The 13,494-nt window shown below is 33.7% G+C and overlaps 1 protein-coding gene across 1 annotated transcript in view; it reads right to left on the reverse strand.

The window, feature by feature from the left end:
* Positions 1-350: 350 nt before the first annotated feature.
* The window catches only part of LOC126734246 (microtubule-associated protein futsch), a 122,210-nt gene continuing 109,066 nt past the window's right edge, over positions 351-13,494 (reverse strand). The window contains exons 11-14 of the mRNA XM_050437782.1: positions 13,317-13,470; positions 13,004-13,264; positions 11,937-12,650; positions 351-8,113 (exon numbers count right to left, since the gene is read on the reverse strand). Coding sequence (XP_050293739.1) covers positions 7,944-8,113; positions 11,937-12,650; positions 13,004-13,264; positions 13,317-13,470 — 1,299 coding nt within the window. The 3' untranslated portion in view covers positions 351-7,943. The remainder of the gene's footprint in view (positions 8,114-11,936; positions 12,651-13,003; positions 13,265-13,316; positions 13,471-13,494) is intronic.

The following is a 13,494-nucleotide window of genomic DNA, read 5'->3' on the forward strand; positions in this document are numbered from 1 at the left end:
GAAAAAATTAAAACTTAGCGTTAGCATAAGCTCTGGGCCATTACTCAGAACATATTACACAGCACTACATATGTGAATCATACAAGTGGCATTAGTGTAATAATGCCAAATAAATGCATTTTTTTTTTGAATAGTACTTAAGTGTTATGCAACTAGGTTTTACGATTTGCATTTCATATATAAAATTTTCCTGACTTGTAAATATACTTTATTATGTGTGTGTTTTTCACATACTTTAAGTGACATCTCTGTTCAATTAACAGTTAACAATTAATAAACATCTAAAATCATTAATCACAATCCCGTTTTAACCCTTAAATCTATTTTCGTAAGGCAATAAATAACTGAAATTTAGTTTTAAAACCTGGTTTTATTTTCCATACATTCCCATACATTAAATACGTTTTTAAATATATGTAATTTTAATACAACATTTTAAGCTAAAGGATCAGAGTTTTCTTTGGACTAGAAAGCTAATTTTTACTTTAATTTTTCAGCTATAAATAGACCAGCCCTATTTTTCTTTTCCTATCACAACACATATAGTCTTAATTATCCCTTTTTCTTCATAATTAAATGCCATCAAAATATAGGACTAGTCGTTTGTCTTTACATCCAATGCCATATTAACTACCTATAACGCCAATAAAAATAAAATTATTTTATTTAAAAATATATTCAATTAAAATTTGGATGAAATTCTAGTGCGTGTGCGCATACAACTCAATTATAATGCAAAAAAACGTTATTACGAATGCTTTGCATTAAATAACTTAAAAATATCTCTTTCTAAGTACACTATATATGATTAAACAAGCAAATTAAGTACCGCATGTCGAGCTAAATAAGAAATTGAATATACTTTTAAAAACTCCCTACACACTTATTTGAAATAGTTTACATCTACTTTGCAAAAAATCAGGCACTATTAATATATATTTTTTTGATACAACCCATATAACGGTTTGAAGGTTTTTGTATACACCCTGTATGATTCATTTATAATTTTTTGAAGGTCGATGTAAGTACTTCAAACTGCAGCAATTTGAAAATTCCTAGTTTCTTTGAAGTTTGAATGAGGTTTTAGGAGAAAATATATTTTCAGCTAAACTCATAATTCAAACTTATCTTAGCACCACGTTTTTCTTTTATCTATTTTAATAAAAATTTCTACTTGTGACGATTCAAGCTCGATAGTTCTTTCCAATATTTAAAACAGTATCGAAATATTAATAAGGAAAATTATTTTTTTTTTATAAATAAATATACCAGTCTTGCTCTACGAGTGTAAAATAAATAAATAGGCCTTACAACTAGATAAAATATATTTTTTTTTGGTACGTAAATTAATATTGCAACACTAAAGCGCTATTACACCCTGTATATAAAAAGCTTTAAAAAAAATTACTAAACATATAATAATAGTAATAATGAGAATATAAATGCAATCCTCAATCTTTCCGTTTCACGTCGACTTTGTTTCTTTCTAGTTTTTTATCACATAGAGGGTAAATATCAAAATAATTTTAATTAATATCAACCAGTCACTCTATTACTTCTTTTTTTTTACAAGTGATAATTGTTATGAGTTTTCAAATTTGAATCTGCATTGTTTGTGCTCGGAAGTGAACTCGGGACGATTCGGGGCTGCAGTGTTGCCACAGGATACAAAAAGTTGTGGCGCCAAAATTGAAATTTTATACAATAAATTCACTCTTATATTGGTTCTATTATTGGAATGTGTTTTAATGGTTATACATGCATGAGAGATACTAAAAGACCGTTTTTATTTTTTTTTTAAAGAAAACAAAGTTTCGAGCAGTTATTTGGCCATCCTCAATAAAATGGAGCAAATTTAGACAATGTATCATGAAAGGTATTTTAAGTAAATTTGAAGGAATAATAAGCAGGAAATAAAATGAAAAACATGAAAATTTAAATATTTTACCATTTTTTATTATCAACGAATTTCTCCTTAAATGTTAATCACTGATTCTGATCAGATTAAAAAATGAAAATAGTTCTGAATATTGATCTACTTTTTGAGGATTTCTTTGATGATCTTCAGTATACTCAAAAAATTGTTTTTTTGACAAAATAAAATTTAAATTATATAAAAATTAGCAAAAGACAAGTGTGTGGTCTCTGAATTTTCTAAAATTCTTCAATATTAATGTGAAGCTTGATTTTCGTCTTGAATTTTCTTAATTTTCTGACATTTGTCAGAGAAAAACTGTCTATGATTTTGAGTATTTTGTAAAACAAAAATATAAAAAAATTACTTGTTTATTAAGAATAATCAAAAATTATTCATAAATCTGACTTTTTTGGAAATTCTAATAAACGGTATAAAATTGCAGAAATTTGGGGAAAGTTTAAGATCCTTCTAAAAAAATTTGAATTTTTGTGAAAATTGTATATAAAACTCAATATAGACAATGAGTAAATGCCTGCAAAAATGTCTCTATTTTCTTATTCCTTTTCTAAGATACCATCAGATTGTACAAAATTTAATACAGATTCAACATTTTCCATATTATATTCTCTATGATTATTCAAACCCATAACAATAGTATTAACACGTTAAATGCCGTATGCCTCACAGAGATTTTTTTTACCAGGCTGCATGACTTTTAACTTCCTGGGATTGCATTTTCGAAGAAACCGTTTCAGAGAAAGGTTGTTCAATTTTGATTTAAGAAAAATTTAGTGATGACCATGTTCTTGACCCCAAGGTAATTTTCAAGGTCATTTGATAGTCAACTTTTGTTCTATAAATGGAAACCCCTATTTTTTATTCCTGAATCTAAAAGAGGTCCAATAGTTATTTGCAACGCAAAATTTCATTTTTTATTACCTTTATTTGTTGTTAATATCAATTATTAACAACAGTTACTTCTAAGATTGTGATATTTTCCTTTAAATATGATTAAAACTTGATTGCTCATGTCTACTTTTATCCTAAATTTTATAGTTGATGAGATGCAGCGGAATAGGATTTTAAGAGTACTTAGGTTCAAACATATTTGACCCTAGGTAGATAACTTACAAGTAAATAATTTTCTCGTATTTTTAAAATTCTCTTTTTATTTAAAAATTTTTGCGTGTTTGTAATTTTCTAAATTTAGTTAAATGAATTTACTCATTAAGTTGATACATATTTTTTCAATTCCAATACCTTTTGCCTTATTTAAAAACTAAGTTCTTTTAAATCGGTTATTTTCTTGAAGCTAATCGTTAGTGTTATACTTCTTTAAAAGGTCGTATTATAACCAAAAAGAAGTTATTTAATTTGTACGACATTTTAAATGAAATTTAATTTTTTTGCAATAAATTGTCCAGTAAACGAGAGAGAATATCGACTCTTATGATCGTCAAAGGTCTTATGGCGATATAAGACAGCAATTTAATGAAATTTTTCGTGCAAACACTACACCAATTTCGAAGAATTTAGTTATTATAGAGCCTTTGAGTGGTCTCCACGTTCACCTGATTTAGCTTTCCTTGAATATTTTTTATGGGGTTATTTAAAAGAAAGAGTGTACAAAAATCAACCAAGAAATTTGCAAGAACTAAGCCAGAGATGCTGAAATGATTAGACGTGCAGTAACTTTTAACTTTTGCACTTCTTCTTCTTCTTCTTCTTTCAGCAACCCTTCACAGTCCACTCCTGGACATAGGTCTCCCCTATATTCTTCCATGTTTCTTTGTTCTGTGCCAGTTGGTGCCATCTGTTGCCCACTTTGTTTTTGACATCATCGAGCCAGCGTAACTGTGGTCTGCCAACGCTGCGTTTATGTATGCGAGGTCTCCATTGAACGATGTGTGTTGACCATCTCAAGTCGTCCTGTCGGGCGACGTGTCCTCCATTTCAGGTGGGCTATGCGTGCTATGACGTCTTCAACTTTAGTTCTTTGTCTAATACTCTCATTTGTGATATGGTCGCTCAGGCTTATTCCTAGCATCATCCGCTCTATGGCTCTTTGGGTGGTCCTAAGCTTGTTAGGTGATTTAACAGTGAGTGTCATGGTTTCCATTCCGTAAGTCATCACGGGCAGTAAGCAGGCATTGAAGACCTTTCTTTTCAAATTAATTGGAATACTTTCATTTCTCAAGACGTGTGACAGTTTACCCGTGGCTGGCCATGTCAAACGAACACGTCTGTTTATTCCGGCAGTTTGATTTTCTTTGCCCAATTTGATGCAATGTCCCAAATATACATATTCTTCGACGTTGTCAATAATTCGGTCTTCTATATGTACTTGAATATTGTCAGGTGACATGACTTTTGTTTTATTTCAATTCATGGTTAAACCTATTCATTTCGATTCTCTTTGAAGTTCTGCCAACATCTGCTGTAATTCTGTTATATTCTGGCTAAAGAGTACTATATCATCCGCAAAGCGTAAAAGGCTCAGATTTGCACTACGTTATAAAAATTAACAGATTAGCTTTCGGTCAAACAGCTGAGGGTAATAACTTTGAACATATGCTTTAGAGATCGATAAACGGTTTTTTATGTAATGCACTTGTATATTGAAATAATAAATCATCTATTTACCACGTTTTTTTTGCACAACTGTAATTGAGTCTTAGTTGGGCAGCAAAGATCACCACTTGAATTAAATAAATTAAACCAAAACCAATAAAACACCAAGTATTGATAGTATAACATATAAAACTAATTTAAATTTGCCGCCAATAAGTCAACGAGAGGGACAGAGATGGGCGTTGCGGACTAATTCGTTTGTTGCAGACATTATGGAGAGTCGAGGCAGTGGCTATTGTTGGGCTGCTGTAATTATTAATTTTTTGGGAGAAATTGGTTGTTTCAAATAGTTTAGCGAGTTTAAATTTTTTTTCCAACTAGTTCAAATTATGTTTTAGTATTTCCAGGCAGTTGAAACCATTTTCAAGTTCTTCTCACATGATTTTTTTAGTCATTATAATAATTTTTAGTCATTAAAGGCATGACATGTCTAAAATGTTCCGTTTGATGATAGAATCTTAAAGTAATTTTTTTTTCAGGCACTTGAAATTAATTTTATTTGTCTCCATACAGTTGAAATCGTGTTAAAAATTGCAAAAACACATTTTAGTTTTTCATGTAGTTCAAATTTTTTCCAGGAACATTTTTCAAGATTTCCCAGTGAGTTGAAGTCAATTTTCAGTTTTTTTCTGCCAAGTGAGACGTTTTTAACCTTTCTTTAAGAAGGACTTTTGGCTACCACCAGATCACTTTTACTTCTTCTAATTTAAACGGACGTCAACAGTCGTGTAGGTCGGTAACCTACGTTATTCCTTTGACGTGCCGACAATTATTATTATTTGATAATTTAACTTTGTGTGTGTCTGAAGATTTTCTTTAGCCATGCCTTTTCCAGGTTTCAACTGCCGGGAAAAAATAAAAAAACTAGTACCCGCTCCATGTACGTGGAGTCTTGTCCTGGAGTTTTCTAGTGAGTCGCCCGTTTTTAACCCTCCTGTGGCCAGATTCTTGTCGCAGAGTGACAGATTATTCGTCAGAAGGACACTTTTGTTACTTCTAGATCACTTTCCTCCTCCTGCGAGCTGTAGTCCCAATTTAAAATTACTGCAACAGTCGAGTAGGTCAGTAACTTTCATTATTCCTTTGATGTGCCGACGATTACTTCATCAGATCGGATTTTTCTTCTTGACGTCATAATTGATTCCTTGCGGGAATTTGTGTCCATGACCTCATAAGTGAGGATGAGTTTTCACGATCGCAGCGTATATATGGGATATTAATCACGCGGTTTTCTTAACGTGTAAAACTAATTTAAATTTGCCGCCATTAAGTCAACAGAGATGGGTGTTGTGGACCAATTCGTTTATTAGATAAATTATAGGTAGTCGAGGCTGAGGCTATAGTTGGGCCGCTGTATTTTTATAGTTTTGAGGGACCAATTGATTGTTTCAAATAGTTTAACGGATTTTAATTTCTTAATCAACTTCTTCTGACGGGATTTTTTAGTTATTGAAGTAATTTTCGAGGCACTTAATTTTAATTTTTGCAATTTGTTTGTTTTTACGAAACAATTGATTGTTTCAAATTGTTTAACGGGTTTTCATTTTTTTCAAGTAGCTGAAATTATGTTTTAGTAATTCCAGGCAGTTGAAGCTATTTTCAAGCTCTTCTGACATGATTTTAAAGGTTATTAAAGTAATTTTCCAGGCACTTAATTTTAATTTTTTGTCAGACAGTTGCAACTGTTTAAATTTTTTTTTTGGAATCAAGACCACTTTTTTTTTGGGATCCCGCTTTAAACCCAAGTGAAGCATTTCGTTGCAAATGATGATTGAAGGTCAAATAAATATCTGAATGCAAGATGTTCAGCCCTTTATGGTTTTCGTGCAAAAAATGCCATTTGTCGTTTTAAAAACCGTTTGACTTTGAAGAGTTCCTTTAACCCCAAGGAATAAATTGAAAATAAATCTAAATGTAATATTTTCCGCTCTTTATGATTTTGGAAAAAAAATTAGAGTTACCATTTAAGAACAAAGATTAACTTTGAAATGACCTTGGGGTCAAAAACAAGGTCACCACTGAATTTGTAAGACAAAACTGAACAACTTTTTCTTAACTGTGTTCTTGGAAAAATACGATCCTAGGAAGTTACCGTACTTTTGTTACGATTGTAAATTTATGTACCGTTCCTGCGTCACACAATTACATAAATTTAAGGTATAGTAAAATGCATGGTATGGTGAACTAGATAACATCTGTAGCATCTCATATTAAACAAAAACAGACCTTGCAATTTTTTTTTACAATTTTCTAACCTTGGCTCACAGTTTTCCTCTCCCAGCTTAATCTGCATTTCTCTCCAATTAGCTTTATAGTAAGCCGTGTGTACCATATATGCGTCATGAAAAAAGAAAACATAATGTCAGCCCCACATTTATATGCCAACAGTTAAGGTGTTAATACTGATATAAAAGCATTACTTCTTAAAATGACTGGATAATCTAAAATCATAATAGGAAACGAAGCGTTTTTATTACATCAGCTATAGCAAAATCAATCACCCAATCATTTATCCTTTTATTTGAATTTACGACGACATTTTATTTTGTTTTAGCTTAAGGGTACCATTTTAAATTTGAAACATGACAAATAATCTAAAATCTAAAAAGAGTTTCATTGTCTTATACATTAACTGTTGACGTCTGACGTCAAGATAAACTTTCGAAAATCAACGTTGCCCTCCCTCAAGCGTATTGAGGGCGGGAAAGTTTCTGTAAAATATTTATTTAAATATATGAAAACGGGGACTTTCGCCGATTTCACACTTACGATAAAACCAGACGAAAGTACAAAAGCTTTTTATTACGTAAAAAATATAAGTATAGCCTAAAATAAACTCGAAAACTTAATTAATTTATAACCATCTCTTAACCTTATTAGGTTTATTACAAGCTCAATAAATTTCTTCTTTGGTCACAATTTTCTTATACTGGAGGTGGTTACTGGTATTACTTTAAAAACCCTCCAAAATCTGACATTTTTGTGTTTAAACTTTCAACACATTTGGCAGTTTATTCATAATTTTGCATCTGATCCATTTTGGTAGTTCATAAAAATGTGCTCGTCAAAGCCGAAACGAAGCATGCCGCATCTAAATGTTCACCAACAAAACTGCAAACCAACACCGCTGGCTCTCGATTTAACATATGGGAATCCATCTAATATCCAAAAAACCCTAACTATTCTAGCTACATTTTCGAAAATGTTGGATGCAATATTTGTCGGTGATGCCTACATTCACGATTTTATTTAGGCCTACGAAATGTCTCTGGAAGGGGGGGGCGAGGGAAAATAGACTTGTCTAAAACTATCATTAATACAATAGCTAAAGAGAGAATTAAATGGGGGGGGATAGTATGCCCTTTCCCAAGGGTTGCTTACTATTATAACTTATTTAGAACTCCAAACGGTAAGCTGAACATGAGGTTTCGTGATCCTGAAGGTTAATTGTGCACCTGCTAGCAGATGGGGCCAGATCTATTTTGAATTTTGACAGAAGCTCCTCGTTTTCGGCCACCCAGTAACCCAGGATGTCGGTGTCGTAAGTCGGGATTATTGTTACTTCTGAAAATAATTATAAAGTTTTATTTAACGCCAACGAAAGTTTCTAATTCAAAGTTCAAACATTAAAATAGAATGAGCTATGCAGATAAAGACTCAGTAGGACTAGACATCACTTAGACTGTGATTCTATTCAGGGTTTCAAGGATAATTAAATACTGGTATTCAAGAAGTCACCAGAAAAGAACAACAAATTTTTCTAAGACCCCTTCATTTCAACCAAAGGTTACACTGATCGACTTCAGGATAAAAACTGAAGTTCTCCAAAGATTCAACCTGGGACAGCATACTTCATCTTGCTATGACATTGTAGCGACTTTATTGTTTTGGTTGCTTTTATAATGTAATAATTTAATATTACTACTGATCGCGACATCTAGTGTAAAGTGATGTTAATGACCTTGTAAAAAATAAGAACTTCTAGATGGCGTTAGCTGTTCTTCGTTTTAAATTCTAAGCAATTGATTGGAATCAGGTTGGTTTTCTCTTTCTCTGACTAAAGTGATTTTCCTATCTGTCTGTCCTTTATTATTATTTATTATTATATTATTATTAGGTCACGTACGCCATGCTCAAGGATCAATTTTTGAGGCTATATATTTGTGTTCTGTGTTTTTTGAGGAATTGGCATTTTCAATAGTGGGTCAGCGTGGAATTATCCATCGAAGAGATACCCAGAAATTGCGTTTTGGCTTTTTTCCAACAAGTTCAAATGCTCGAGGTTGGGATGATTCGACCTCATAGTTACCTTATGGCAACACTAGCTATGTAGTGTGAAAGATTACTTTAATTCACTTTATAAAAGACCCTTCAACATCTTATACAGAGTCTTATGCAGGGTATTAAGTCAGGTGTTCAACAAAGTATTAAATCTTAAGGGCCATCCCAAGACGTAGTTTACTGACTTTGGCCAAAGGGTAGTTACACACTAGTGAGTTATTGATTTTTTTTATGTTTTATAAGTTTAGTGCATAGAGTTTTGATTTCAGGGATTGGACTTTTAACAAAAAAACTATCTTATAATTTTAACAACAATGATGTATTTAAGTGAAAGGCTAAACAATGAACATTGACCAGTAATTGCATATTTTTATATTATAGTGTTAATAATTGGCTTATTTTGTTTTAATTGATTATCCGTTTCCTTACATCCTTTTTGTTAATGTGAGAATCAATTTGCCAGTTAAAGGTTCTTACAACTCCATTTGAAATAAACACACCAAACTGGATGGTGCCCACAATTTAAAAGGGAAGCATCTCTAGAATAATTCATGCCAACCAGACTGATGAGCTGCCTATGTGCCACTCTATTAAAGACTTTCAACATCATTTGAAGATAATGTCGGTTCTCATTACTTACATTCGTTTACTGCTCTTTCAAGGAAAAGGAGGAATGACTACCAGGATCAGACATTACCAAATAGAAACCTTCTGGAAGTGAAAAGTTGATATTTCGCATTGAAGCATACTTCATCTTACTATGACTTATGAAGATTAAGTCTACCTGTGGGTTCTCATCTACAAGACTGTTTTTTTTTGGTTTAGTTCTCCACTTTTCCGATCCTTGATGATGAGGACTACCAGGACCAAACATCACCAACCAAATGCCTTTTGGTAGTAAAAGGTCCCTGCTGATACTTTATTAATGCTAAATGTCTCTGAAGCTTTCACCAGTCAAAGCATACGCAGACAATCAAGGCAAGCTGCTACAAAACTACCCACAAACATCGACTTTTGAACAAAAACTGGGAAAACTGAAGGTTACCAAACCCAGATTAAACCTTGGGATAAATTTTTTTTAACCTTAATCTGTTATTACGAAGATCTGCCTATCTATCCACCATCACTTCCTCCTTTATAGAGCTATGGACCACCTTAGAAATTCAATTTTTCCTAGGCTCGCTCAGTTCTCCATCCAATCCAAAGTATGGAAGTACATGTATAAGTCTTCTCCTTAAATATAAGTCTATATTAACATATATGTATAATATAGACTTATATTTAAGGAGTCACACCAAAAATCATCCTTACTATAAAATTCTTTTGATCTACCTATCTATCCACCACCGCCTTCTCCGTTATAGAGCTACAGACTACTCTAGAAACTGATTCTTCACATGGATCTTTACATGGAGCCTTGAGATAATCGATATTTCACTGATTTTTTTCGAATTTCATTTAGTTCTATTCATATTGTTATAATTGATCAAACAATTATGGAAGAGGATACAAACCAGAGTATCCCAAAAAAATGCTTTTCCCAGCTAATTGTGTGTTGATGTAAATCGTCTCTGAAGCTTCCATTTCGACAAGACCAAAGGATGATAAAGGTTTTACTATGACATTCTGAAGATCTGTCTATCTATTCACCATAACCTCTTCCTTTATAGAGCTATGGACCATCTTAAGAACTGATTCTTTACATAGAAGTTTGACATCATCGATATTTAACTGATTTTTTCAAAGGTTCGTTCAGTTCTCCATTACATACAAAGTATGTAGAATAATTGAATACTAATATTCAAGAAGCCACCAGAAATAAAGGACAAATTCCTTTATGACGCCATCATTTTTTAAATCTACTTCAGGATAAAAACTGAAGTTCTCTAAAGATTCAGCTTGCAGCAGCTTACCACATCTCACTCATCATCATAAAGATATTGGCTATCTATCGGTTGAAAGAGATGAGAAGAAAATGATGTCTACTAGGACTAGACATGAAATACTTTTCCGAAGTGAAAGGTGTCTCTAAAGCTTTTATCAGTCAAAGGATCCATGGGTAACCTGTATCCACCTACGTCTATCTATCCACCATCATTTCCTCCTTCATAAAGCTATGAACCATTTTAGAAACTATGATGGGGGTTTGAGATCATCAATTTTTAACTGCGTTTTTCCAAGGTTTGCTCAGTTCTCCATTCCATTAAAAGTATCAAGACTAATTGACTATTGATATTCAAGGAGTCACCAGAAAACAACGACAAATTCCTTAATGACACCATTATTTTATCCAAAGGTAATACTGATAATAGTTGCATGCTGATGCAGAACTACCACCAGATCGACTGCAGGATAAAAACTAAAGTTCTTCAAAAATTCAACCTGAGCAGAATACTTTCACCTCCAAGACTGAATTTTTTGTGTTCAGTTCAACATTTTGAATTGTCTGCCTCTATAAAGAAGATGAGGACTACCAGGATACCTTTTGAAAATGAAAGGTCTGCTGGTTGCCCTTTATCTTGAGATTAATTTTTTTCAACCTTACTATGAACTTCTGAAGATCTGTGTATCTATCCACCATCACCTCCGCTTGTATAGAGCTATGGACTACCTTAAAAACTGATTATTTACTTGGAGGCTCATCTATGTTTAACTGAATTTTTCCATAGTTCGTTTCAGCTCTTTATTCTTATTAATTAAATTCTATACTTGATCAAAGAAGATGAAGTAAATCAAGGCATCATTAAGGAAAATCTTCTCGGAAATAAAATCAATGTTCACAGCTAATTGTGCGTTGATGTAAATTATCTCTGAAGCTTCACGATGAAACATTGGGAACGAAAAATCAGTTGTAACATCTCCTTGTCTGAAATAACTACATAAGCATGAGCAGTTAAAGTACTTTATCGCGAGTAATTCAAGAAGTTGCTTCTACAGTGAGAAAGAGAAGTCAGAGCGATAATGAGGAGAGTGGAAATAAAAATTTGCAAATAACTTCTGATCCGAAAACTGAGATCAGATTATTTTCAGCCTTTATTCCACAGATGGACATAAATCAGAAAGAAGCTCGGATATACTAAAGCCCAATAGTAAATATAACACTTACCCAATTCTTTATCATCCCAAGTCTGTTTCGCCTCTAACAGCGCATCATATACCTGTCTACTGGGTTCCAGTCCCGAAAACACGTAATACCTGGCCCTGATCCTCTTAAAGAAATCCACGTAAGAATAATAATGATTTCCATGATGGGGCACATAAGTCAGATCAACATAGACCGCATTAACCTTTTTATTCTTCAGCTTTGACGGAGACTCTGCACGCTTCCTTTCATCATTCAGCTTATTCTTCGCTGTGACGTGTGCCGGAACCTTTCGCTCTTTCTTAGGAGTTCCTCTATCGTTATTGTTCGGTGGTGCAGGGCTGGGTAATCCTAAGGGTTTCCCCCAGGACGCTATAGGATCTTCTTCATCACCGAAATATACACTTGCGGTCATGGGATCTTCCTCTTTTCTTTGCGAGGTTGCCAAGTCAGCATGTTTTCGCCAAGGTGCACCCAGGTCGTCATCGTCTCCAAAATAGACGCTGGTAGTCATGGGATCTTGGTAGCGACTAGAGGGCAAATCATTTCCGATGAAACTAGCGGTCATAAGTTCTGATTCTTCACTTCGGGAGGAAAATTTGGCCTTAGTCACTTCGTAGAGATAAGTCGGAGCTGGAAGACCAAGAGGTTTGCCCCATGATTCGACGGTATCCTTTGAATGCGTTTCTTTGGTATCGCTTGAAGGTTTTGAGCCGATGGAGGAAGAAGGAAGCTCACCTGTTAAGAGTTTATTATTAAGTTCGTTGAAACCGATATCAAGAAGAAAAGCGAAGGTTGTACGTTTCTGAGAGCAAGAGCATTTGTGCCATTAGGTAATCTACATTAAGGAAAAGAGTAATGTGATCAATGTTGATGCTAATAGAAGCTATGCCAAGTAAATAAATTATCAATACCAGAGGTTCATCCATTGTATTCCAAGATGCTTGTCTCACTCCGTCACGGTCAGAGTAAAGGAGGGAGTACTTCAGGGTGACTCCCTAGGTATACCTCTGATAATAATAATTTCTTTGCTGTTGCTCTAATGAACCTAAACGTAAAACCTTTGATTTCTTGAAGGAAATAACAGTTACCGATAAAACTAGCAGACATCATACACTCTTCTTCAACAACTTTTGGCTCCCCTTTAGCAGATTTCGAGGGACTGCTAAACCTGGCTTTGGTGATTTCATAGAGATACGTGGCCGGCACGTCACCTTCATCGTGGAACTGTTCTTCGGGCAAAGCTCCATAGAAGGACATGCTCATTGGATCCATCTTCATGTCTAATTCATCTAGATCAGACTGAGAGTGAGCAACTTGGGATTTTGTGCTCAGGTCATCTTCATCGGTTTCTATAGAGTACAAAGTTAAGAAGTTGCCTAAAATGAGAGATTCACGACGAACCTGTTTGTTCGCTCATGCCACTATCAAGTTTTAATGATGGTGATCTCAGATCCTTATTAACGGGACTTAGAGGCACTGTAGGAGGTGTTACCCTTCCAGATAGATCTGCTTCAGGGCTCGATTTATTACTAGAAGGTTCTGTCTCAGTAGATTCCTAAAATATAATAAATATTATTTT

Source organism: Anthonomus grandis, chromosome 3, assembly GCF_022605725.1.
Source record: "Anthonomus grandis grandis chromosome 3, icAntGran1.3, whole genome shotgun sequence".
Taxonomy (NCBI): Eukaryota; Metazoa; Arthropoda; class Insecta; order Coleoptera; family Curculionidae; genus Anthonomus; species Anthonomus grandis.